General features: G+C 53.2%; 1 protein-coding gene across 2 annotated transcripts in view; it reads right to left on the minus strand.

The window, feature by feature from the left end:
* Positions 1 to 27,438, minus strand: part of MCF2L (MCF.2 cell line derived transforming sequence like) — a 111,750-nt gene that overhangs the window by 13,910 nt on the left and 70,402 nt on the right. For both annotated transcript variants that reach the window (XM_063101488.1, XM_063101487.1), the window contains exons 5-18: positions 24,410 to 24,529; positions 17,878 to 17,994; positions 17,244 to 17,393; positions 16,180 to 16,304; positions 14,866 to 14,980; positions 8,151 to 8,270; positions 7,579 to 7,770; positions 6,886 to 7,077; positions 6,126 to 6,285; positions 5,206 to 5,279; positions 4,976 to 5,052; positions 2,119 to 2,185; positions 1,343 to 1,458; positions 117 to 186 (exon numbers count right to left, since the gene is read on the minus strand). In XM_063101488.1, coding sequence (XP_062957558.1) covers positions 117 to 186; positions 1,343 to 1,458; positions 2,119 to 2,185; positions 4,976 to 5,052; positions 5,206 to 5,279; positions 6,126 to 6,285; positions 6,886 to 7,077; positions 7,579 to 7,770; positions 8,151 to 8,270; positions 14,866 to 14,980; positions 16,180 to 16,304; positions 17,244 to 17,393; positions 17,878 to 17,994; positions 24,410 to 24,529 — 1,695 coding nt within the window. The remainder of the gene's footprint in view (positions 1 to 116; positions 187 to 1,342; positions 1,459 to 2,118; positions 2,186 to 4,975; positions 5,053 to 5,205; positions 5,280 to 6,125; positions 6,286 to 6,885; positions 7,078 to 7,578; positions 7,771 to 8,150; positions 8,271 to 14,865; positions 14,981 to 16,179; positions 16,305 to 17,243; positions 17,394 to 17,877; positions 17,995 to 24,409; positions 24,530 to 27,438) is intronic.

Below are 27,438 nucleotides of genomic sequence, written 5' to 3' on the forward strand. Positions count from 1 at the left end.
TGCTCTGTAGTTCCAGTTGGTTAGAATGGGAACTTGCTGGAGAGTTTAAAGTCATTATTATTCAGTAATTTTAAGAAGTAAGTTGTGACGAAGTATACATTTAAAGAAAGACATACCCTCTCTAGAAAGCACCTTCCGACCAGCTCTGGGCAGTCTATGTAGCTTTCGAGCTCCCTCAGGAAGATCCTAGACAGAGAAGGTTTTTATTAAGTCGTAGGAAGAAACATCGGAATCAGACAACATCCATAACAAAGTAGCAGGTTATTTGTTTGAAGACTCCTTTACTTTGCTCTGGACAATTCAAGTGAGTGCGTGGTGACAGGGATCCCTGGGTCCCCGCACTGCTTCTGCACCAGTGCGGATGCGGGCTGAAGGCTGCGGGCAGGGACAGCTCTGGAGGCCCCGCACCATGGCTGGCTGTGGCTCCCTGGCTTTTCCGCAAACTGATGTAGGTCCCCATGCAGCAGCGTCCCCACGCCACTGAGTGGCTTCGCCTCTGAATTCCTGACTCGTACTTGTCCCCTGGGGGGCCTGAGCAAGGACGGGGCGAGACCCCACAGGGCACCAGGAGGGTGCTAAGGGTCTTTCCATTCCCAAGGTCCTGTGCAACCTTGCAGAAGGGAAGGCGCCAGCAGACCTGCGCCTCCTGTGTAAACAGCAGGTGGGGGACGCTAATGTCTGGGCGAGACACAGTGCCCAGGTCCCCCATCCCCACCGGCACTGTGCACTGGTCCACACAAGCCTGGCCTCTTCTCAGGACACACAGGTGTGTGCCACCTGCCCAAGGGGACTTTCACAGGCCTGCGGGTTCCTCGCAGAGCTCCGCAGACCGTGTCAAAGACAGCAACAAAACAGTGAAGCGGGGCCTTGGAGGAGCCACCTCAGCCCACCAGCCTGCAAGTCTCTCTCAGAGAAAAATGAGCCCCTCACGCTCTCTAAGGAGAGTGGTGAGGATAGGGCGTCAGCCCTGCCACCCTTTTCAGGAACGGGCTTGGGAACAAAACGGGCCTGGCTAAGTGCAGTGGCCTCCAGACATCTGGCTTCCACTTGCCCAGCCAGATGAGAAGGGGGACACGAAGGCAGGGCTGCTCCGATCTCCTCGCACCACAGAGCAGGTGACATGGGGACTCGGGGTCTGTCCTCACAGAAGGAGCTCATCTGTAATCCAGCCCCTGGCACTAGTCACAGGGCAAGGTGCTTCGAGGCGCTCGGAGATGCCCTGGGCATGCAGTGGGTGCCCAAGCCTGTGTGTGCACCCCGAGAGGCTCTCCCGGTTCCATCCCCTGCAGGCAGCTCTGCAGGAGTGAGAGATTGGTGAGCACGCCAGCAGGCTAGGGCCCACCTGTTATGAAAGTGATAGATCTCCTCCATATTTCCAAATAAAATGTCCTTCTTGTGCTGAAGGCCTGTGGAAATGAGATGCGCCATCAGTGGGTTCTCCATCTCCGCGGCGTAGCCCTGCAGAGAGGGGCAAGGTCGGCGAGGATACCCTGCCCGGTGGATCCACTCATATTTATCCACTGGACCCGCATCCACTGAACAGAGTGAGTTGCGAACACTGTCAATGGGGTGGGGGCTCCGTCCTGTTCCCTTTCTAACCTTTCCCTATTCAGGCACAGGTGACATGCGCAGCACAGATCCTATGTGCACACTGCGGTGAATCAAACATGTAACCAACATCCGCATCAAGACATGGAGTGACTCAGAAGGCCCCTGTGCCCCTCCCAGGCAATGACTCACCTAAAGGTACACCCATCCTGACCTCCCACCCACGACCAGTTCTGCTTGTTCTGGAACTTTCCATATGCAGAAGCGTGTGCGTTCGTGGGTCGTTATGCCTGTGAGGCTGAAACCTCTTTGGCAATCAGCTGCACTTTCTGGTTGCTGCAAATGTCTGTCCCTGTGCAGAGCCACTAAGCACTCTGTCTCCTGTCCTACTGGGGACGTCAGGACTGCTCCCAGCATGACACTGCTATGGGCAAAGCTGCTACGAATGTTCTTTCACACACTTTTTGGTGGACACAAACACCTGTGTGTCCAAGTGGCAGTTTTAAAACGAAGCTGCATGGGGTGCGGGTGAGCCCCACAGATGCCCACCCCGCCTGCGTCCAGCCTCACCTCCAGGACACACAGCAGCTCCTCCACGTAGGCCCGCTCTGTGTCCAGGAGCTCGTTCATCACATGCCTGCAAGCGGTGCACACAGAGAGCAATGACATGTTAGGGCCGGAGGGACTCAGCACCATCTCATTTGTGGGCAGAGAAGCCGCGAGGGGCCCACGCAGCACAAGGAGAAGACAAGTCCAAGGCTGGGTGTCCTCCGGGCCCCCTGCCCCAACCCCAGGCACCCCGCAGACTGTGACCAGCTCCCCTCCCCTATGACCAGGCCGGCATCCGAGGCCTGCCTGGAGTGGATTCCCTGACCCGCCACCCATCTGCGCAAGCCTGGCCCCATTCCTCAGCACGGTGCCAGTCAGCCGTCCCCTTCGGATTGGTCCCGCTTCCTTGAGGAGCCACCTGAGTCTGTTCCACCTGGAAGACCCCCTGACACCCCATCCCATGCCTCCCCAGAGCCTTCCTCTGCTCCCCAGCCATGATCTAGGCCTCACTTCAGCTGCCCGCTGCCTGTGCCCACACCCTTGCACGGAGCAGGTGTGCAGCAACGACCTGCGGAGGTACCCGTCCTGGCACGTGGTGGTGTCCCACAAGGTGGAGGGCTTGCACATCAGCTGCTCAGATCTGCTTTATGGAAGAGGACCCCTTTTCACGGCCTACAATCACCCTGCCTATTTTAATACACAAACCAGAGCCAAGGGGATTGCTCTGGGTGGAGATTACTGAGCAGGGTTGATTCTAAACAACTACCAGCACCTGAAGAGCCTTGGGCATGCAGCTCAGAGTGCCCGCGCTCCTGCCTTTGAACGAGGAGGCAGGGGAGTAAAGGGGCTGGGGACCCCTCACATCTCGAGCTGGACCGTGTGAGGCGTCTGCTGCCCCGCAGTCCTCGGGGCTGTGCTTGCTGCCCCCTGCGTCCGGAAGCTTCTTGACAGCACACCCTTGCCCCTTCTGTTTTGAAACATTCCATTAGGAGCCAGAGGTGACAGGACCTGACCTCATCCCTGACCTCAGTTTATTCTAATTGCAGATTTTGCTCTTTCCTCGGAAGCTGCCGGAGAGACGCGGCCGTGCTCGCTGGGGACACGGAGCGCGAGCTGCCCGGCACACCTGCTGGCTAGCGTGCACAGGAAGCCCGTCCTCCAGTCTTAGCCTCGGAGTTACCACGATCACAGGGGAAGGAGGGGCCGAGCACGAGGCATCCGGTGCAAACATCAGAAGCAGAGACGGTCCACAGGGCGACGCCCGGGCGGCTGGCCGTGCACGCGTCAGTGCTCACGTCCCCGTCCTGAGGGTGCTGCCTCCCTGCGCCTCGGGGTGTTCTGGCTTCTTTCCAGTTTCACTTGTGCTTACACCTCCCGGCCCTGGGCCAGTCAGGTCCGTCCTCTCAGAGGTGGAGAAGGGGGAGGAGCTGCTGTTGTCCACCGACTGCACTGCCCCGACCAGGGTGGGGATCACAGGGCTCCAGAACCACGCCGTCCACCACCGTGGCCACAGCCGCGCCCAGGTGTTCAAATAAAACATTCAGTGGCTGAGTCGTGCAGGCCACATTTCTCATGCCCAGTAGCCCCGGGTGGCCGGTGGTGGCTGCAGCAGACGGTGCTTCCTGTTAGTGACGGTGGCATGCAGAGAACTGTGTTGGCAGCTGGAGACACTGTCCCTGTGGCTCCCCTCAGTCATTCCCCTCCCTGCACTCTAAGACTGACCCGGCGGTGTTTATCAAGCTGCTGTGTGCTGGGTGCTGTGGGGACCAGGACGATGAACTAAACCACACGTGTGTGACCTCGAGGTGTCTGTGCCCTGCAATCCCGCGCCATGGTTCCAGTGGCCACATGTCCAGGACCGCCATGCAGCTCATCTGTCTCCATAAGGGGGTGGGCAAGGTGCACGCCACCACCTGGCACAGAGCACGATGCGAACACGAGGTGGAGGACGTCGTCAGTGAAGGCTTCGGGTACGGGAACTAAGCCGACGTCAAGGGACGGCGTGATCTCAGTGGGGCACATCTGAGCACAGGTCTCAGGTGTGTAAGGGCAAGAAGGCAGCGATGTGCAGGCGTGTTCAGCGTGCAGGCGCATGTGTGAGGCGGGGAGCGGCCGAGCTCCCTAGGAGGAAAGTGGCGGTGCCCAGGAGGGCCATCGGAAGCGGGGCCCCATCAAGCCCAGAGTTTCTGTGCCCGCCGCTCCCGGGAAGGAGTGGGTTGTGCAGGACGCCCCAGGCAGGTGTGAGGGGTCAAGGAAACAGTCCAGGTGTGTGGGAAGAGACCCCCACCAGGTGGGTGGGCAGAGAGGGGGCAGGTGGAGAGGAGGATCGTGAGAGATTATGCAATCGCCAGGGGAGGGTCCACAAAGGCTGCAGGGACCCTCTTGAGGGACGGGAGGGCGGAGTCCAGCAAGGAAGCAGGGAGCCCGGCCAGGGCGGGTGTCCGCTCTGCCCCTGACTGTGCCGATGCCAGGACTGGAGGGTGTGAGCCTGGGGTCTCCGAGTTCTGTACCACTCCAGGGGCTTCTCGGCCTGGGGCTTGGGACAGGCAGAACGGGGCCATGTGAAATCACCCAAGCCCCTCCTGAGCACCCAGGGGCAAACTGAGACTTTTCTAAGGAAAAGCTGATTTTCTCTTCATTTCAGGAACGGCGATTCCGAACAGATGTGCACATTCCGTTCTCGCACATCCCACAATACACACACGCGTGTCCCGCTCCGCGGACCCCAGGACGCCAGCTCCTTTCCCTCCTGGGGTGTTGGAGTGGACGCCATCTACCCGCATCCAGACACCCGCAGCCACAGGCCGGGGTCTGGGCGGGTCCCCTGGCGCATCCGAGCGCAGAGCCGCTCGTGTGGCGGGAAGAGCAGCGCACCCACCTGCGCAGGACGGCCAGGCTCTCCTCCTCGTCCCCCGTGGAGCTGCTCCGGCCCTGCCGGTTCGCACTCATCTCACTCTGTGGAGGGGAGAGTGGCGTGTCACGTGTGACGGGAAGGAGTGGCCTCCAGGACTGCCCTCAAGGCCCAGCCCGACCCTGCTCCGGGGACAGGTCTGCGGTCCTGCCGCCTGCAGGCTGGGAACGGCCAGGGCGGGCACGCGGGGTCCTCACCTTGGCCCTCCTGTAGGGGCCTCTCCGGAGCGCGCTGCCCTCGGCGCTGGGGTTCTCAGACCCTCGCCGGACGCCTGGTTTGGAAGAAGCGGAGAAGGAGGCGTTCACTGTGCATCTCAGAGCAGGAGGGAGACGCGCGCCCACAGCGCGGTGTGTTCCGCTCAGAGCAAGAAGCGCGGGCCCAGGAGGAGGGAGGACAGTATGGATGGAACGAAGCAGGGACACGGGCGAGGGGCAAGGAAGGGCGGGGAGCCACCTGCGGGCTCCGATGTGGGGGCCACAGCACATTCGCACAGGGCCGTGGCTCCATGACCACAGAGGACGGCCCGCGGGATGGCCGGAGCCCAGCTCTCAGGACCCCAGGGATTTAGGACCGGCAGCCGCCAAGTCCTGCAGCAGATGGCAGGAGACGCTCCCAAGCCCACTCGCCTCGTGGTTTACTACGAGAAAACCTAGCGAGGGTGGGAAAGAAGGTGGGTTTTGAGACAGGGAGGGGACAGGATAGGGTCCCCGAGAAACGGCACAGCCCTGGCATGGCCTTGGCGAAGGGCTGGTTTGGGGAGAGACCAGGAAGGCTCTGGGGCAGGTCTGGGGTGCGTGAGGAACGCGGTTCTGCAACAGCATTAAGCATGGGGTGGGGGTGACTGGAGTCAGGGGAAATCAGAAGAAAGTTCCTCAATGGTGAGCCAAAATTTCCAGTTCCTCAGCTCTGCTGTCACACACAAAAGCAGCTCAGACAAGACCCGAGTGAGCCAGCACGGCTGTGCCCTGACAAACGTTATTACAAGAATAGAGAGCACCCCTGAACTGGCCAGGGCCCATGCGGCAGGCAGGAGAGGCCGTGGCAGGAGAGACCCCGCATGTGGCTCCCTCACAAGCACCAAGCTCCCGAGGCCAGGGCCCCAGGTGGCCGCACGTACCTGGGGAGGGGCAAGGTGACTTTGTGAGTGCCTCCGGCCTGGGGGCCACCGGCTGCACAGGCCGCGTCTGCTTAGCGGCCAGCTTCTTCAGGCTGGCCTGTCTGCGGTGAAACATCTCCTCCATGCTCTCCTGCTTCTGAAAGACCTTCTGCACGTGTTCCTGAAAGGACAGCGTGAGTGAGACATCACACAAGTGTCCGTTAGTCACCTGAAGCAGCACAGTCCTGCACAGGGTGCACTGTGCCACACACAACCTCTGTTTTCAATGCTCACGACACTGTCTGTCAATACTGTGCAGCTCTGCGCCTGGCTCTGGTTGCCATGGATGGGGAGGGGTCTGAAGCCCACCCAGGAACGAGGGGTGGTGGGCCTGGAGATAGGTCAGCTTGATGCACGGAGCTGGTCGCCTTCTCCAGATAACTGGTGGGCCACCAGGGTGGAAGTAGGGTGGCTAGCGTGGAGCTGGAAGGAGCCCAGTTTCCGTGCCCAGGTGCTCTGGCGTAACCAGGACCCAAGACGCAGCATCGAGAAGAGCATGCCCCACCGCAGGGAGTGTTCAGTGGAGGCAGGTGGCCACCTTGCAAGGGTGGCCTGAGATAATCTCTGTACTGGAAGCAAGGCTGCGCTCGGTCACCTCTCAACTCCACATTTCTCTAAAATGCCCATTAGCTACTCGCAAATAATTCTTTCAAACATAGCGCAAAGTAATCCCTGCCACCGGGGACAGCAGATGCGGATGGAGAGCCAGGGTCAGCATTACCATGAGGTCCTGGTTCATGATGGATTCATATTCCTTGTAAATTTTACTGAGCTCCTGGATCTTATTTTCCGCACCGGTCTCCAAAAACCTCTCGATTTCCTGGAGGGCCGCCTCTGCGCCATCCTGGGACTGGCATTTGTCCACGGGCTGCGAGGCCAGCAGGTAGATCCCTGCATCACACCACTTCATGGACTGGAAACGTGGAGCACAGCAGAGGCAGGAAGGACACCGTTAGAAGCTGCACGTTGCACATCTTTTCTAAGCCTACTCTGCCGCAATGTCCTGTTTACTGTCTAATGAGTCATCTGTTGACTGTTATATTTTGGGGACTATCTAAAGCGCTCGGGCATCACACTTCTGCCCCTGTGTCCAAAGGAACACAGAGCTCTCCAGTGCCAAGTACACCCTGGGATGTGACTCGGCTCAGACAGGAGAGGCTGGGAACATGCAGTGGAATTAACTAGGGTGTAAGTTTTGGGTCCTTTTAGAGGAATTACTGTGGCAAGTGAATCCTAGAAAACAGATGATTCTACCAGGATGTAACGCTCTCGCCCATAAGAAAGAGGAATTCAGAAAGTAGGCGTGAGGCCACTTTTCCATCCACGAATCTGATTCACCCCAGTGACGAGGGTCATGGGTCATGGGTCATGGGCGTGGCCGGGGCTGGGTGGGCAGCGGTCCTGGCAGGCCTACCGTCTCCAAGAGGCCGTGCAGCTCCAGGGACTTGAGGAGCAGCCCCCTCCTCCTGCCGACCTCAGCCGCGAACTGGTCGCAGAGGTGCCGCAGCTCCTCGCACTTGGGGCGGATGGAGTCCACGGCGTAGTGCTTGCTGTCGATGAGCCGCTCGCCTTCCTGTGACAGGGCGCAGGCCCTCTGCACGGCCGCCTGCGGGACACAGCCGCCCCCGGGACACCGTCAGGCTCACCTTCCCTTGTTTCCTGCGACGGTCGACCGAAATGCCACCTAATCCCTGATGCTACTTCGGGGCAAATGCTTCTGGGGGCTGGGATGTGCAAACAGAAGCACTGCCTGTTTGCAGTGACCCGACCCAGAAGAAGCATCGTTTTTTGAAAATCAAAGGATGACGGGATTTATGACAAGGAGCTGCTGCCCATGCCTGCCTCTGTTGGGGCGGCTGCCATAGGGGTGGGCAGAGCAGTGGCCCGTCCACCCCTGCTGTGGACAACCCTGGGGGGCTGGGGGCTTCTGTTCCGACTGCCTGAAGGCCGCCTCCTGCCCACACCAATTCACATCCTTGTCCTTACGTTGGATTTCTCCTCAAAGGTGGCAAGGTCCCTCAGCAGGTGCTCTGCATGTGCCAGGCTGTTGCCCACGTCCGTGAAGGTCGCTATCTTCTGGGAGACCGTGTCCAAGGCAGCTTTGACCTGGAACAGAGGAGAGCCCATCTCAGAACGCCACCCCCAAAGGAGAGGAGGCTCACCAGAGTGGTGGAGGGAGGGGGGGAGCCCAGGCAGGAGGGCGAGGAAATGCAGGCAGCCGGGTGCAGAGCCAGAGCCGTCTCCCGCTCCAGCGGAGCGGGGACAGCGCTGGCCCCACGTGGCCCGGCCAGCTGGGCACTCGCTTCTTTGGCCTCAGCTCATCCACAGCAGCACAGGACATGTGGACGCTGAAAAGACAGTGGCTGTCGCTCCTGCTGCATCTCTGCCGTGGCCAGAAGAGCCCCACAGCTCACATTCCAGCTGGCTACTCACTGCTAGCATCTACTATTACTGGAATTGGCAGGAAGACAAAGGGTTTCATATAAGTGATTTTAAAAATAAATAACGGCTAATCCCTCTACGTAAAAAGGCATTTGATTTTTGTTATTACAAATCGTCTTGATAATGAGCATATACACAAGCATCCCAATGCCTCCTGGAGTCATGGCTCAGACACTTGCAATCAAGGGCAGGAGGGTGACCCTTGCCCATCCTGGAGGTAGCTGATGTGCAAGGCTGGTCCCTCTGCACACTGCCCATGACCAGTCCAGCCATGTGGACGCACAACCACCTCTAGAAAGGGTTTCTGGGAACCCACCTTGGGAACACCTCCACCTCTCTAACCCAACATGCTGCCTTATTTTCCTCCTGGCACCGATGCACGGGTCACCTTGTCCAACTTCACTTTACCTCCTTGGGGTCTTCCCCCTCAACCCCAACACCTCCCCTAGAACGGAAGCTTCACAAGGACCAGGATTCATCTGTCCAGGGCCCAGACCAGCCCTGGTCCACAGCAGGCCTCAGGAAAGGGCTGTGTAAGGGTGATGCTGAGGTCTGCCAACCCCTGCAGCATGAGGGGAAGAGGATGTTTGAAAACCCCTTCCGGGCAGGGCACCCAGCCCCTGGGGCTCCCTGAGCCACATGCCAAGAGACAGGGCAGGAAGCTCACACGGATCACCTGGTGGTGCTTGCTGGGTCACTGGGGTGTGGAGGGAGAACATGGGAAAATTTGGGGCCCACGTTCCTTGCAGATTAAACTTGGGATTTCTTCATTTGACCTCAGGCACTAGTGGAGCCGGCTTCGAGGACTTCTTAGCCACAGGCAGACATCTGAAGGTGATGTTGAATTTTTCTCCCAAGTTGAGTCCTTATTAATTAAAGTCAATGCCATTGGGAGGGGTCAGGTTCTTTTCTCAGATCTAAGCTCCACATAGCTAGTAGACCTACCTTAACTGAATGACCAAAATAAGTTTTCTGAACAGAAAGGAAAGTTAGAGATAAAAGCAGCAGTCTTGGAATGTCGGTCTGGAAGAAAGGCCACAGTAAGTAAAAACGTGGGTAGTGCATGGGCTTCCCTTCTCCTTCTGAGTTTTTAAAATTGTGTTTCATAGTTGAAGCAAAATCATAACACTGATGTGTTCAAAGACAATTTAAGACAATTATATTATAAAGGGAGGAGAGTAAAAAATGAAGTATGAAAAACTTACTTCCCTCTGTACCCAATATTTTATGTACATTATGTATTAAAATATAAGGTAATTCTCAGAGCAACAACTAAAAAAGCTATACAATGAGATAAATCCAAAGACAACTATAGATAAATGAAAACAGAATTCTGAAAAATGTTCAAGTAACCACAGAATGGCAGGAAAATAAAACAGACAAAGGAAAAAACAGAACAAACATAAAATAAAATGGCAGACTTAAGCCCTAACATATCAATGATTGCATTAAGTGTAAGTGGTCTAATACACCAATTAAAAGAGCATGGCAGAGTGGATTAAAAAACATGACCCAACATATGCTGTGTGCAAGAAACTCATCTCAAATATACACAGTATAGGAAGGATGAAGGTAAAAGGATGGGAAAATATATTATGTAAGCTTAATCAGAGGAAAGCAGGAGAGGCTGTATTAAATCAGGTGAGGTAGACTTTGGAGCAAAGAAAATTATCGGAGACAGGAAAGGGCATTACATAACAATAAAAGAAAACACAGCAATGTGTATGCTCCAAACAACAGAGCTGCAAAACATTTGAAGCAAAACCCGATAGAACTGAAAAGAGAAATAGACAAATTCACATTTATAATTGGAGGCTTCAACAACTCTCTCAACAACTGTAGACCAAATAGACAGAAACCAGCTATGATATAGAACTCAGTACCACCAGCCAACAGGATCCAACTGAAATTTATAGAACACTCTACCTAACATCAGCAGAATAAAAATTATTTTTAAGCACCTGAGGAACATATACCAAGAACATATGCTAAGAACATAATCTGGGCCATAACAAACCTTAAAAATTGAAATCATACAGAGTAAGTTTTCTAATCACAATTATCAAACTAGAAATCAAGAACAGAAAGATAAGAAAAATCTCTGAACACTTGGAAACCAAACAACATACTTCTAAATAGTCCATGGATCAAAGAAGAAGTTTCAAGGGAAATTTTAAAAAATTGAACTAAATGAAAATGAAAATACAGCAGATCAAAATCTGTGATACACAGCTAAGGCAGAGGGAAGAGGGAAATTTATAGCATTTCCATTAAATATGTACATTAGAAAAGAGGAATAGTCTCAAATAAATAATGTAATCTCCCACCTCAAGAACCTTGAAAAAGAAAAACTAAAATAAACCCAAAGTAATCAGTAAAAATAAATAATAAAGAGCAAAAATCAATTAGATTGAATACAAAAAAAATCGTGAAAACTGATGACACAAAGAGTTGGTTATCTGAAAAGATGGAGAGGGGTAAATCTTTAGCAAGACAAACAAAGAGAAGACACAAATGACCTATATCATAAATGAAACAGGGAATATCACTGCAGACCCTGCAGGCATCAAAAAGATCAAAAAGAATACTATAAACAGCTCCGCACACATAAATCTTACAACTTACATGGAGTGGAACAGTTCCTTGAAAAACACGCACTACCACATCTCACGCAATGTGAAACAGATAATTTGAATAGCCTTATATTTGTTAAGAACACTGAATTCATAATTTTACAAGTCCCTCCAAAAGAAATCTCCAGGCCCAGATGATTTTACTGGAGTATTCTACCAAATGTCTGAAGAAGAATTAACACCAATTTATACAATCTCTTTCAGAAAACAGAAGAGTAGGGAACATTCCCAATTCATTTTATGAAGCTGATATTACCTGACACCAAAGCCAAATAAAAAACAGTTAAAAAAAAAAAAAAGAAAGAAAGAAAAAAGAAAACTACAGACCAATATCTCTCCATGAATATAGATGCAAAAACTCTTAATATGATATTATCAAATATAATTCAGCAATATATAAAAAGAGTTACACACCATGACAAAGTGGGTTTTATTTCTGGGATGCAAGGCTGATTCAGTATTTGATAACTAATCAATATAATTCACCATATCCACAGATTAAAATAGAAAAATTGCATACTTATTTCAATCAACCTGGAAAAAGCATAACTAAACATCTAATGTAATTTTAAAAACTCTCAGAGAAATGGGACTAGAGGGAAACTTTCTCAACTTCATAAAGAGCATCTACAAAAACCTACAACTAACATCACACCTGATGGCAAAACACTAAACGTTTTCCCCTAAGATTGGGAACAAGGCAAGGATGTCCAGTCTCACCACTCTTGTTCAAGTTGTGGAAGCTTCAGACAGTGCAATAAGGAGGGAAAAAAAAAAAGAAAAAAAAAAACACAATGAAGGAAAATAAAAGGCATACAGTCAAAAAGGAAGAAATCAAACTGTCCTTATTTGCACGTGACATGATTGTCTATGTAGAAAATCCCAAGGACTCTACAAAAAAACTCCCAGAATAAGTGTGTTCGGTAAGGTCGCAGGAGATAAGACATACCCCAAAACCAACTGCATTTCAATATATAGCAATGGATACATGGACACCAAAATTAAAAATACAATACCACTCAGAATTTCTTAAAAAATGAGATACTTAAATGTAAATCAAACAAAACACGTACTGAACTTGCACGATGAAAACCATGCAACACTGGGAGAAAAATCTAAGAGAATCTAAGTAAACGGTGAGCATAGCACGTCCACTGACTGGGAGACTCAACACGGTAGAGAGGTCGATTCTCCACAAAACACAGGTTTCACACAATTCTTCTCAAAGAGCAAAATCTTTTGTAGATACAGACAAGATTATTTTAAAATTTATATGGAAAGGCAAAGGAACTAGAATAGCTGAGACAATTTTGAAAAAGAGGAATCAAGCAGGAGGAAGCAGTCTGCTGGTCTGGAGGCTTATCCAACAGCTACAGTAACCAAGACCTTGCGGTGTGGACAGGGGAAGACTCACAGATCGGCGGGAAAGAGTAGACAACCCCTGGAAATAGACCCACAAAGATACGCCCGGCTGAGTGTTGACAAAAGTGGGAAAGAAATCCGGTGGAGGAAAGACAGCCCTTTCAACACATCATGCCAGAGCAACTGGACATCCAGAGGTAAAAAAAATGAACCATGATCTAATTCTCATGCCTTGTCCAAAAATTAACTAAAAATGGATCATGGACTTAAATGTAAAACTATAAAAATTTAGGAAAAAAAGCCTAGGGGAACATATCTAGGATCTCGGAGCAAAGGTCTGATCCTCAAAAGGAAAAACTGATAAATGGGACTTCATCAAAATTAAAAAACTTTTGCTCTGTGAAGATCCCCGTTAAGGAGGAAAAGACAAGCTACAGACTGGGAGAAAATATTCGCAAACCAGGTATCTGACAAAGGACTAATATCTGCAGTGTATAGAGAACCCTTAAACAAACTTAACAGTAAAAACAGCCCACAAAACCAAACAATCCAGTTAGAAAGTGGCAGGACACAACGAGGCTGCACCGAGGGCAGGTGAGCCCATCAGGGAAACGCAGAACAGAGCCACCGTGAGGTGCCGTGCACACCTGTCCAGATGTGTGTGTCGTATAAAAATAGTCCCAACACCAAATGCTGTGGGACGTGGGCACACGAGATCACTCAGACACTGCTGTGGGAATGATAAATTTACAGCCACTCTGGAAACAGTTTGGTGCTTTCTTAAACCACTAAATATGTAACTACTATATGACCCTACAATTGCACTCTGAGCATTTATCTCAGAGAAATAAAAACTTAAGTTCACCCAAAAATCTGCACATATTTTTAATAGCTTGATCTGTAATAGCAAAGACCTGGAAGCGACCCAGACGACTTTCAGCAGGTGATCAGTTAAACGGTGGCACACCTGCACCACGGGATGCCGCTCGCTGCACCAGCCTGGGCGAGTGTCCAGGGAACTAGCTCAGTGAAAGAAGCCCATCCCAGAGGGTTGACTACTGCACGATCCCACGCACGTAACATTCTAGAAAGGGCAAAAGCGCAGCAGTGAGAACAGGTCAGTGGTCGCTGGGACGGATGAGGGGTGCGGGGAGGGCAAGCTGGTGCCACTGGGGAAACCGGGTGAGGACACGGGATCTCTGTGTTGTTTCTCACGACTGCATATGAATCTACGATAATCTCTAAATACAAAGCTTAATTCAAAAATGTCCCCTCTCTGAAAAGCTTCTCTCCGTCCCCACAGAAACAAGTTACAGGTTACCACTCTCTCCACGTGACTCTGCGGCGTGCTGTTCCCACCACAGCCACGTGGCCCCTTCGCACGGCTGAGGTGGGGCTTGACCTCTGGTCTGCAGCAGCGAGACTCGGTCACCTCGTGCTGACCAAGCACCGGGCCCACCTCAGTGTGCTTGGAGAATGCTGCTGAGCCAAAGCCACCTTTTCCCAGGAGCACTGCCTCAGTGCTCCCCGGGGGACGGGGACCGGGAGCCGTGCTGGAAGGCCTTGGTCTCCCGAGAACCGTTCATGGGTCCTGCTTCCCTGGCGCTCACATGCTGTCTCGTGCCAATTTTGTTATCTTTGAACTTGACGACATTACTTTTTCCCCATCTCGACTAGAGTTTTCCTGGAGACAGGAGAAGGGTTTCTGCACGGGGTACATGTTGTCCAGCACAGGCCAGATCCACAGGAGGTCTCCATCTACTCACTCTGCAAGAACAGGTGACAGGCTTCCGCGGAGCGAGCCTTCTCTACGATTTCATACAACGCGGGTGCTTCACTCCTAATCAGTCCTTGCCATACTGAACCCAAGGTGGGACTGCTGTCTTACTTGGTATGCCCAGGGCTCTGTGCCAGGCACACAGCAGGCACACGATAAGGGCACGTTGAATAAAAGAGCATACAGATGAACACGAAGGACAGCAAAACCTCCCTGACTAATTCACAAATAATGCAGAAGCACATACCGGCGAACCGGTTTTAAATAACCTCTTTGTATAACATGTTCCTCAAATCAGCTCAATCTCGCAGGCAGTGAGGCTCGAAGGTGATTCTGCATTAAGCGCGAGCCACCTGCGGAACCCAGCTCTCAGTGTTGGGACTGAGCGCGTATACAGTAGGCACAGCAGGTGGCCAGCCACCCCAGCCCCTGCAGCCCGCGGGCCGGGTGCCCACCTCCAGGCCCGCTCCCTGCTCTGGCCACTCACCTCCCGGAAACCCTGCTCGAAATGCCGGAGCTGCAGACACTGTTCGAGTTTCTGCTGATGCTTCGACCAAAACTTATCGAAGGCGGCCTCGGTTTCGCTCAGCTGGGCCAGGAGCCTGGGGGGAGAGGTCGTGCGTGAACCGTGTGCGAGAGCCCGCTGCGGGCACTGACCCTGCAGTGCGAAGCCGGGCAGGGCACCAGCAGATGCCGGCTGGTGTCCACCACAAGCCCTGCCGAGACCCTGGCCTCCGATGGCCCCAGAATTCACAGGTGGGGGAGCCAGAGGCACTTCAGGCAGAATCATGGGCCGCGGGTTTCCCTTCCTGCGTCCCTTGCCCACCCGCGTCACACTAGCCCAGCCGAGCTGGGCAGCATTTGCTAACTTTTAAAAGGCCAAGAGGCTAAAGGTTTGGGCTTGTTATTCACAGCTTTGGTTCAGGGTGAAGGAAGCACCACACACGTGTGGGTGGTCTGCGGTCAGCGTTCACTGTCATTGCCCGCAGGTCTGAATTCCTGCCCACCAGGTGTTGTGCTGAACACCCGCCTGGACCGCCCAGCCAGTCCCTGCTCCCCTGGCAGGTGTGTGCTGGACTGGCTTCATTCCACACGTGAGGAAACTGAGTCCTGGGGATGCTGACAAGGTGCCCGACATGGAGCAGAGCTGGACCACCCTCCTGGGTATCCCATCCACATGGCAGCCCCTCAGTGATGTGCTCGAATCCCCCGCACAGGACGCCTACTTGCCCTGGGGGCCTCAGTCCAGGCCTGGCTCTGCCCATTGCCATGTCCAGCACCCTGACCTGTTTCCTCATGAGGTGCACACAATGCCACTGGCCTGGCCTGGGGCATCACGAGGATGGGACGGAGGAGGCAGGTGGCGTCTGGACATCCCAGAGCACTGAGACGTCAGCCAACACTAGACAACCACACACGTGCTTACCCTGTGCTCTGCCATGGGAAGAAATGCACAGGTTACGCTTCTTAAAACGTAAGTAAAAGACATGCCCCAAATCCCAGACCGCCACCCTGTTGGCACGTGGAAGCTGCCCAAGTCTGAGTTCTGCCCAGAGGCCTCCTTCACGCCTGCCGGAGAGCGCGTTTGCTCTACGAAACCCTCCTCCCAGAACAGCCGCTTTCGCAGGGATTTATGAGAAAAGTATTTCAGCAGGAAGGAGTGGAAGTCCACCCAGAGACTGTGACCGTGACCCGTCCCGATGCCTGAGGTTGCACCTGCGGCTGGCTGGGAGTGGTCGCCTTCTCTGCCCTGTCAATATTTCCTTGGGCAGGTCAAGGGCAGGGGGCAGCAGGGCCTCACCTCTGCACGGTGGTCTGACCGTCCAGCTGGTCCTGGCTCATGCTGTGCTCCGTGCCCTCGGCCAGTGGCGCCCAGATGCTCTGGAGGATGCTGTGTCCCTCTGTCAGTGCCAGCTTCATGTCCTCCTGCACACAGAACACAGCCTGTCACTGCCCTCGCCAGCCCGGACGAGGCACAGGCAGCGAGTGGCTACACTCTGGAGGACGTTCCTCCTGGAGGGGTGAGGACTGAGCGTCGTGGGCATAGAATCAGCGTGGCGATGTCTCCTTGGATGTCTGTGCACCCACATGCTGCACGAAAAACTGGGGGAGGAAGGCGGTGCTGGGGTGACGCTCCCTGATTCCTGCTCACCAGGGGCAGAGCCAGCATGACGGGTCACTCAGGGGCATCGAGAGATGGCGAAAGAGCAGCCAGAGACCAGACCCTCTAAAAGCCCCTGCCCCCACGGCCAGTCCTCACAGCGTGGAGCAAAATGCCATGTGCAGAGAATGAGCAGCTTGTCGGCAGAGAGAGGGTACAGTCCTCAGGACGCTCCAGCAGGTGGCGGCCACCAGCCACCAGTGTTTCAAAGCGGCAACATGCAGATCGGCTGGGGCACAGCAGACAGAGGGAGCAGGATCTCCGTGGAAGGTATTTATCCCAGAGCGTGATGCAAATATGTGGGTGGGTGAGTGTCTATGCACAGGAATTTCAACCTCGTCCCCCGCTGGGTGTGCGAGGCCAGCAGCGGAGAAAGGCTGTCCTCACTGCATACACGAGCAGCCAAGACTCCAGACAGGACCTACGGACAGAAGCCGAGTGCCCCTGGGAGCAGGGTCACCTGTGGCCCTGTCTCTCTCAGACTCTGTGACGTTGCCAGCCCACGGCCTGCATCTTACAGGATTCATTCATGCTGCCTTTAAAAAGGAGCATTCGGTTCTCTTTGGAAAAGCTGCCCAGCTAATGAGCCTCGAAAGGCACCTTTGAACCCCGAGTCCATCCCGGCCTTGCCTGGTGCCTACATCGACTCACACACGGCACGGGGGACCACTCCCAACCTCCGAGCCTGCATGAGCTGTGCATACCTTCGCCTTGTCCCTCTTCTCCATGTGTGCACAGAGCACCGAGCTCGTTGACTGGACGTCATTGGGCAGTTCCGTTTCGGCCAGCTCTGTCCCGAAGGACTGCAGCATCTGAGCTGTCTGCTTAACCATCAGGGCAAAGCTTTCGATGGCCTTGGGAAGAGGGAAAACACGGTCACAAAGTTTCGCACAGGCCGCACCCACCTGCTGCTTTGAAAGCAGACTCCACACTATCACTGCCTGCGGGACCCGCCAGGGCGCCTGCAAAACAGCTCCTCCACCTCGTGGCTCCTTCAGGGACATACCAGGCACACCTTACAGATGCTCCCACCACCCAATCATTCTGTGCTCGAGGGCTCTCTCTTTCTCTGTTGTGTGTGTCGCAAACCACAACATAGGGTTTTGGTTGTTTTTCTTTCTTTTGTCTCCAAGCCCAGAGAGAGCCACTCCCGAACTTATTACTCATGTTATTTCTTTACGATGACTAAGGTCCACTGAGACCATCTCCTCATTCTCGGGTAAGAAAACTTCTGTTCACATGTTTTTGGAAAAGGCAACATTGTAATGTAAAAGCAATTCTATTGGATTAACTATGAGTTAGCAAGAACCACAAGCCACCGAGCACTAATCCACTCACCGTGCGGTGGCACAGCCACCTGGTGTGGCAGTAATCCAGGGTCCCACCGAGGTCCTCGGTCAGCTGTGACTTGTCGATGTAACCATGCAATTCTGGAACTGAGCTCAGCATTATGACCTGGGGGATATGAAGAGCCACCTGTAAGCAGCACACCCAGCAGGTGAGAGAGGGGGTGTCCTCGCCCTCGACAGCGAGGGCTGCCTCGTGGGTACACGTGAGCAGACCCGAGTTTAAATGCTAGCTGGTTGACCTTGGAAAGCCACTGATTCTGTCTGTGCCTCAGCTTCCTCGCCCGTAGAACGGGCACAGTACGGCTGAGCCCACCAGGCTTTGGTGAGGAGCCAGTGGGCACTGCTGGGCACACGTGAAGCCCTCAGCGAGAGCCTGGCGTGGCAGGCGGCCGCATTCCAGAGTGCTCACGTCCCCCTCTGGCAAGGGCAGCTCGCACGCTAGTCGAGCAGAGCTCTGGTGTGAAAGGAGGTAATTTCTGTCCCTGTTCCTGCTGAAAACACCAGGTCTTACAGGTACTAGCGAGAGTCAATACTGCACCACAGAGCCAGGACGGACGATTCCTGCAAGCTTACACTTTGCACGGGAATCCCGTGGCTGCCACGCCCTGCAGACCTTCCACGTGCGACGCGCCTTTAATTCCTGTGCTTTTCTTGCCCTTTTCGAGGTCGTTCCATCTCTGAGTCTTAGGTTAAAATACAGCCTTTGCTTTGTAAGCTGTCAGGCAGATGCTCCAAAATGGGACTCCAGAAGCTTAGCTCAAATGTTTTTTGATGAGGCCACTTCGTGTATTATTAAATACTGTATTGGTTTAAACTGGGGCTCCCGGCTGGGGGAAATTTTGCCGCCAGGGGACGTTTGACAGAGACATCTTGGGCTGTTACGGCTGGGGAAGGACGCTCTGGCTCAGGTGGGTGCAGGGCAGGGACGCTCTCAACCCCACGATGTGTAGGGCGCCCACGAAACTGTGAACAGTGCGGAAGGTGAGAGAACCTCTGAGGAGCATAATTTAAAAAATCTGTTAAATCTTCAGTGTCACCTAGAAAACAGTCGCTAGGAGGGACGACTCCTTCTGTCTCTGCTCTTCTATAACCTGACTGGTGACCAGGATAATCAAAGACTCACTGACTGGGCAATCCGAGGATTTAAGTGACCTTCCTCTATGATGTCTGCATCTCAGTCAACAGCCTGTCTGTGCTTCCTGTATATTTAACCTCGACAGCAAAATGCTTTCCTAGCGCATGTTCAGCACACAGCGCCAAAACAGCCACATGCACAAATCTTTAACAACCAGACTAGATCCTTTCTATAATTCAGAAGGATTATCTAAAACGGGCCAGTAAGTTTGAAGATGACAGCAATGATTTCTGGGGGACCTGTTTCTGACAACTCGCTGACAGGACACAGCAGCAAAGGAGCCCACAGCACTGACAACAGATGACCTCAGTCTTACTTCCCGTGACACGTCTATGTCTGTATCTGTTATTGATGTGGTTTAATTGCCAACTATAAGGAAAAGGCTGGATACAGTGATATCACCTCTGCTACAGGGGCCACATGACACACATGCCACTGCCCGAGAGGCCACTGTCCACGGAGAGCTCAGAGCACAGGCCAAGGAGTGCAGGAGCTTACACACGACGTCTAGCTTGTTTAGTGTCAGGACACAGACCTCCGGCCGGGCAGAGTTCCTGCTCTCCATGGTTCTATCACTAATCGTCTCAAGGAAATGGATTGTTTAGAAACTATGGCTTCTTTGATGCTACAAAAACTGGTGGGTGCAAAGAGCTTCCCTGTGAGGAGCTGCCCGAAATCGCCATTACAAGATGGCGCTGATTTCCGGTGGAGGGCAGGGCTGCTCGGTAACACGCCTGGGCCGATTAGGCAGCCACCAATAAGGTAGGAGCACGTCCTAGGCGAGGAGCAGTCTCTATATAAAGGGCGCGGGTTCCCTCGCTCGGGGTCTCCATTTTTGGCAAGCTTATGCTCTCCCTCTCAAGATGCATTAAAGCTGATCTGCAGAAGGATCCTTTGTGTGCCGCGTCGTTCTTGCTGGTGAGACGGTAGCGCGGGACATTTGGTGCCGAAACCCGGGAACTTGTGTCATCGTCAGCACCTTCGGAGACCCCCTGGAGACAGGGAGGATTCAGAACTGCAGGAGGGTAAGTTCGGAGAGGTATGCCTGTTCTTGGTCTGGGGTTAATCCGGTTGGTTTAAAAGGTTTTGAAATCGCCCGTTGGTGTGGTCAGACTGACGTAGATAAGCAGCTGCACCAGAGACCTGTGTGAGCCTCTAGTACGTAAGGGAACGGCGCGTCTCACAGCGCCTCCCACGGAGTGGGGCGCATTATGGGTTCCACTCAGTCCATGGTTACCGCGTTAGAGGCCGTGCTGAGACAACGTGATATAAAGGTAGGGGGCCGTGTGCTCAAAAATTTTGTAAAAGAGGTAGATCGTGTAGCGCCGTGGTTTGCTTGTTCCGGCTCCTTGACTTTGAGCTCTTGGAACAAACTAGGCAGAGACCTTGACCGCAAGTACGCGGAGGGAGACCTCCGTCAGGGCACCAAGACCATTTGGAAGTTTATTAAAAATTGCTTAGAAGATGAGGGCTGTAAACCGGTAGTGATAGTAGGGCAAAATACATTAGAGGAGGTCCAAGACAGCATGTCAGAAACTGAACGGAGTGAGAGGATGGGTACCCGCAGGAGGAGAGACGTCTCCCATAAGAAAAAGGGCCCTCCCGGTAAGTCTACGGACGAGGGAGAGATTCTAAAACAACAAAGTGACACTCCCGGCACATCTGCCGGTAAAGGAGGGATTTCAAAACCCAGACAAAAGTTGGAAGGGAAAGAAGGAGGCCTCTACCCTATGCAAGAGCTGGGGGCCTTAAAACAAGAATTAGAAGATTTAAATCTGGATGAGTCCGACTCCGATCCCCTCAGCCCTAGTGAGGAATCCGATTTGGAGGAGGAAGCTGCCAGGTACGAGGAGGAGAGATACCATCCCGACAGGCGGCGGAGACCACTCGGGGAGTGGAAATGCCGGCCGCCCCCCGTGGCCCCCGCACGGCCTGCGCCTTCGGCGCCTCCTCCTTACGTGCAGTCTCCTAATCCCTTCTCATTCCTCTCTGATAAAGTGAGGAAAAAGGTTCAAGCTGCCTTCCCAGTTTTTGAGGTTGAGGGCGGAGGGAGAGTTCATGCCCCCGTCGAGTACACCCAAATTAAGGATCTAGCAGAGGTGGTTAGAAAATATGGTGTAAATGCCAATTTTACTTTAGTAATGCTAGAAAGGTTTGCTGGTGTGGCTATGACACCCGCTGACTGGCAAATGTTGGCTAAGGCAGCGCTCCCTACCATGGGTCAATACATGGAATGGAAGGCGCTATGGCATGAGGCTGCACAAGCTCAAGCCAGGGCAAACGCTGCTGCACTGACCCCCGAGCAGCGAGATTGGACCTTTGATATGTTAACAGGCCAGGGCCCATTTGCCGCTGATCAGACGGCTTTCCCATGGGGTGCTTATGTTCAAGTTTCTAACACTGCCATTAAGGCTTGGAAGACACTCCCTAAGAAAGGGGAAACCCCGCCCTGGACGGGCTGCCAGTCTAAAAAGGCGGGGTGGGCACTAAAAAATTACTTTACCTTTTCGCCTTATATGGGTACCCAGTATAATGCTACCTCTTCAGGCCTAAATTGGACATATCAAAACCCCACGATGGCGATCCGTTCCAACCCATTTGATGTTTGGCTGTTGTGTGGGGTAAATGGCAGCTGCACGGACCTTTCACCGTTTGCCTTTTCAAAAGGCGGTGGTTGGGGAAATGCCTCTTTTGAGTGGAATGTGACTGAGTCCTTTGAATCCACTGTGTCCATAAAACAGCTTGGAACAAATTACTCTGTCCCGCCAACACCAGTTTGCCTTTATCCTCCTTTCATGTTTATTTTAACTAATATTAGTGATGAGAGGAGTCAGATTGCTTGTGATAACTATACTTGCTTTTATGCACAGTGCTGGAATGCTACGCTGTTCAATTTGGCCATAGTTGCTCGAATGCCTAGATGGATTCCTGTCCCAGTAGAAGCTCCCAATACTATGACTTTGTTCAGGCAAAAGAGAGATTTTGGTCTCACTGCGGCAATAGTTACCGCCGTATCCCTGGCGGCGGGTGCAGCCACAGCTGCTGCCGTCTCCTTGACTACCACGGTACAGACTGCCACCACGTTGAATAATTTGTCCTCCGCGGTAACACAGGCCCTAGAAACACAGACTGCGCTAAACGCTCAGCTGAAGGGAGGATTAATGGTGGTTAACCAGCGGGTGGATCTTGTGCAGGAACAAATAGACGTTTTATGGCAAATTGCTCAATTGGGGTGTCAATGGAAATATTCAGGGTTATGTGTCACCAGTATCCAATATAAAAAGTATACCAAAGCTGCAAATTTGTCTAAACAATTATCCCAGCATCTTTCAACAGGTTGGACGAGAGAATTTGACAACCTGATAAACCAGCTGCGCATGGCCGTTGTGTCCGTGAATTCAACAAGAGTGGATGTCTCCTTCGCAGCCGGACTGTCCTCATGGATTAAAACGGCCGTGTCCCACTTCAAGGAGTGGGCAGGAGTGATTGGGGTTGGCATGTTCTTATGTGGGGGAACTGTGCTCCTACTATGGTTGGTGTGCAGACTAAGAGCCCAGACCCAGAGAGACAAAACAGTCATCGCCCAGGCACTTCTAGCCCTAGAACAAGGAGACAATCCTAAAGTTTGGCTGTCCATGCTTAAAGATTAGCCTGCTCTGGCTCCCTTCCCCCTTCCTGTTGGCTGGCCTCCCTGAAGCTTGTTCAGAGGAGTTCGCCCTTGCTCAAACAGGTCTATGTGTAACAACAGGCTCCAGTGTGTCCAGAGACGGGCAACTTCCCCCAGACTTGAACCAACCTAAGACATGGTGCCCGGTGGCGATAGGGTCAACCTATGACGGGTAAGGTCAAAGTCTGTGGAGGGACGACCTAGGACAGGAACGCTGGCTAATTTGTCCGCGACCGCCGAGCTTGTACCAGCCGCTTTAAATGATAAAAAAGGGGGAGATGTGAGGAGCTGCCCGAAATCGCCATTACAAGATGGCGCTGATTTCCGGTGGAGGGCAGGGCTGCTCGGTAACACGCCTGGGCCGATTAGGCAGCCACCAATAAGGTAGGAGCACGTCCGAGGCGAGGAGCAGTCTCTATATAAAGGGCGCGGGTTCCCTCGCTCGGGGTCTCCATTTTTGGCAAGCTTATGCTCTCCCTCTCAAGATGCATTAAAGCTGATCTGCAGAAGGATCCTTTGTGTGCCGCGTCGTTCTTGCTGGCGAGACGGTAGCGCGGGACACTTCCCCAGAGACCTGAAGCCTGTGGTGCTCTGGGTCACCAAGACGGGACTCACAGAGACCTCACCACGACCTCACACACGCCCCGGGCCATGCAGAGTGTCCTCCCGTTCCCAGTTACTGCTCCGTGCCAGGCATCAGGGGCACAGGGCAACTGTCGTCCAGGTGGGCAGAGTGGATGGGCCTGGCAACCTTATGGGGTCAGTGCTGACAAGGCAGGAGGAAGAGCAGGAAAGGCCCCAGGTTCCCCCCTTCTGGTCAGAGGAGGGTCCCTGCTGTCAAGCAGGAGCTGCCTGTGCAGGGCAGGGCAGGGCAGGGCAGGCTGCCGGCCGCCAGAGCACCAGGGAGCAGGCAGTAACGTCACGGGCAGCCACCCACCCCGGACTTCTGGATCTCCAGTCGCATCTGGTTAGTGTTGCTGGAGAGCTCGGAGGTGCCTGGCACTGTCCCACAGGCTCCTGTCCTCTCCATAACAAAGAAGAAATGAACCCAGGGAGGTCACTTCCCAGCAGCCCTGCCCTGTGCTGTTCACAGGGGCCGGCACAATGGGGCTGGTGAGCAGGCTTCCTGGGAAGCATGGGCTGCTCAAATTGCACAGGTTTTTAGGGTCTTAATGAAGCCTTTGTTTCTTAAAGGATGACAGACCAATGCTAGAAAGTGTCCCTTCTCAGTGGGCAGTGTTAGGAGAGGTGGCCCTGTGCTGGCTGCAGTCACGGAGATGAGGTAGGGATCACCCTGCTGGGCTGTTCTGGGCCCGGGTGCAGCCCATCCCTGCTGACAGCTCAGGGCTCCCCCCATGGGCCTGGTGCTCACACCACGTCCCTGGTGCCTCTCTTCTCCCCACCACGCAGGCTGCTGGTGACTCAGCCCTTTAGGGTCCCTGTTCTGCAGCTGGGCTGGGTGTAAGAACATCTGCACTTAGCACAGTGTGGCCCACCAGCCCTGGGGGTGGGGGTGGGGCTGGTGGGAGAGTGGAGGAAGGGACACAGCGCCCCGCACTCCTGACAGCACCAAGAGGAAGCACGACCTCCACCGAGACATGCAGGGTTTCATGCGTGGCCACAGTGCCATTAGCTCCTGGCAAATCTCCATTATCATAGACAGGCCAAGGACGCAATGAAGTGCACTTCTGTTGACAGAGCGGAAGCGGGTCTACTTACCGGCACCTTCATCTTAAAGTCATCTCTATTGAATCTGAAAGCGATGTCGGAGAGAGTCCTTTGGAAAAATCCCGTTGGGCGGAGGACAAGGACGAGCTGTAGGTTTGCTGGGAACGACGCCTGCGAGAGAGGGGGGAAGGGCTGTGGTTTCCTTCAGGACGGCCACGGCCACCGAGCTCAGCACCCGCACGCCGCAGCAGACTGCTCGGTCCCCGCGGGAGGAGCCCCCACAGGCGGAGGTGTTCCCAGCACCCCGAGTTTACACTCACGGGATCGTGTTACAGACATCAGTCTCTACAAAGGCATCACCATGTTTCAAGAAGAGAAAAGCCACATTCTCTGGTACAACTATGTTATGCTGCTTATAGACTTAAAAGCCAAAAGCTTATTACAGTTGTTATGGGTTGAATTAGGTCTCCCAAAATTCATATGTTGAAGTTGTAAGTCCTAGCACCTCAGAATGTGACCTTATTTGGCGAAAGGGTCTTTAGGGAGGTAATCGAGTTAAAACGTAGTCCTTAGGGTGGGCCCTATCCAATGCAACTGGTGTCCTTAGGAAATCTAGACACAGACATGCACACAACGAGAATGCCATGTGGAAACAGAGGCAGTGACCAGAACGATGTTTCTACAAGCCAGGGAACGCCAAGGACTGTTGGAGAAGCCCTGCAGCCAGGGAGAGGCTGGAACAGACCCTCCCTCAAGCCTTGGATGCAGCCAGTCCTGTTGACACCCCAATCTCAGACTTCCAGCCTCTAGAGCTGTGAGAGAATCAATTTCTGTAGTTTAAGCCGTCCAGTCTGTGTGCTTTGTTACGGCAGCCCCCCAAAACTAACACACTTGTCAAACAAACAAAAACCTATAAAGACACGTATGTATTACCTAAAGCAAAACCAGAAATAAGCCTGTACCCCAGAGTGCACACACATGCCCTTGAGTACAGTTGTGTGAACGCATTGGTTACTGGATCTGCCAGTTGCAGAGCTGTGACCTTGGGCAGCTCACTTCTCTTCTCTGTGCTCGGTTTCTCCATCAGTCAGATGGGGACATCTGCGGTCCCATCACACTCTCTTGAGGGTAAAACGACCCAAGGCACAGGAGACGTTTGGCAAAAAGTGCTCAAAAACAGTACAGCAGACATACGGTGAAAGGCTATTCCAGATGCCAAATTATGTCCAGATGCTGAAATCTAGGGAGACCCCATCACTGAAAGCGGACATTCTGGAGCAACTGAGTTTGATTTCCAGATAACTAGGTTAAAGCATCGAAAATACAATGTACAGAAAAGAATGGCACAGCCTGAAAGCCTGGAATGAATAAAACAGCAAGCAGTGGGGAAGACCCACTGCGCCAAAACACCTCGGTGAACGGCTGTCTCTGAGTCACCTTCCAACACCCAACCTGGTCTAGGAAGGACCACCTGAGACAGCCTCCAGGCTCAAGTTGTGGGACGCACAGGCCAAGGCTGGGCAACTGGCTGCGCTGGATGGGGGGACAGTCTGGGCTCACCCCAGCTGCTGACCACATCACAGCAGGTGCCCTTGAGAACTCTGCATCACACGAGTCCCTAAGTGCTAACACAACCCTAGGATTATACTGGACTAAGACCTCACTCACGAATATAAAATGCCTTTTCCATAGCCTTTGTGAGAACATTGTAGCAAGATCCCAACAAATTAGGCCTCATTAAAAATCGTGAGCCAGAGGCCTTTTTTTTTTTAGATCACTTAACTTTCTAATAAGATTTAAAACTGAAGATTTGTCCCTTTCCCACTGTGCGCAAACTTAGGACTGAACCATGCTCCGTCCCTTTGTGGGTGACCTCCCCATCTAGGGCAGGAGGACGCCGGCCTCTGTCCCCATGTGTCGACCTCCCACCCTTGGAGTGCACACTCTTCATTTATGTGTCCGGCACCTGGCACGCCCTCCCCACAGGGCCCTCGTGTGATGATCCTGACGTCACTGGCTGCGTTGCGCTCTGCGGGAAAGGGACGGACACTTGGCAGAGCACTGTCCGTGTCTGCTGCTGTGTGGTTGGGGAGGAGGGGACTGAAGGCTATCGAGGGGCACCTTCTTTAGCTTCTGACCTACACCATTATCCTCTCGACCCACGGCCCTTGGGGAGGTTCTCCTGAGGCCACTAGGTGCCTCTGGCCATGCCCTCCCTCTTTCCCCATCACAGGACGCGTGGACTCAAACCCCGGCCTCTCCACATCCTGCAGGTCGCACACATGGAGCCTGGCGAGACCGTGACCGTTAAAGTAAATGACACATGGGAATCAGAAACAGGAGCTCCCTCCCTCATGCCCGTCCCTGCGGACCCAGGGTGAACGCTCCGGCAGCTCTGCCCACACGGGCAGAGAACGACACTGAAAACCTCCCTGAGGAGTCAGACGCTCGAGGAGGAATTCTGGGTCACTGGTCACCACTCTGTGGAATTGGCCACCACTATTTAAGGAAAAGCACCCTCACAGACGTCTTTTCCGGAGGCGACAGTGAGGTCTGCTCTTCTAAATAACACAGTTTTCATCACCTGGATCCACACCTCACAGGAGACAGGCGCTAGGACAGGCTGAGGGGCCGGTCCCGCCCGGAGATGAGAGGCAGGCAGCCTGCGGGCGGGCCTGTCACCACCAGACACCACCGCATTCTCACCCGTCCTCTGCTTTAGTCTCTCCATTTTTTAAGATATCGAATCTTTACATTAAGCAGAACCATTTTAAGATCCTAGTCAAGTGAGAGGTTTTAATGAAATGCAAAGGACGTATTTTGAATACAAACAACAGCAAATTAGATTTTCTCCGGGCAGGAATCAACCATTTATATTACAAACTAAGGAAAGGACTAAAAGAAAACTTTTTTCTAGAAAACAGAGGAAAATAGATGGAGGATTTGGAATAAAGACTAAAACAACGTCTTTTTGTCACTCTATAATGAAGTAATCATAAAATTGTAATAGGGCTCTATCTGATATGGAAAGAGCCTTGTTCATTTCCTGGGGCGGGCCCTGATGGACGTAGGACCCGATA

This window comes from Cynocephalus volans, chromosome 7, assembly GCF_027409185.1.
Source record: "Cynocephalus volans isolate mCynVol1 chromosome 7, mCynVol1.pri, whole genome shotgun sequence".
Taxonomy (NCBI): domain Eukaryota; kingdom Metazoa; phylum Chordata; class Mammalia; order Dermoptera; family Cynocephalidae; genus Cynocephalus; species Cynocephalus volans.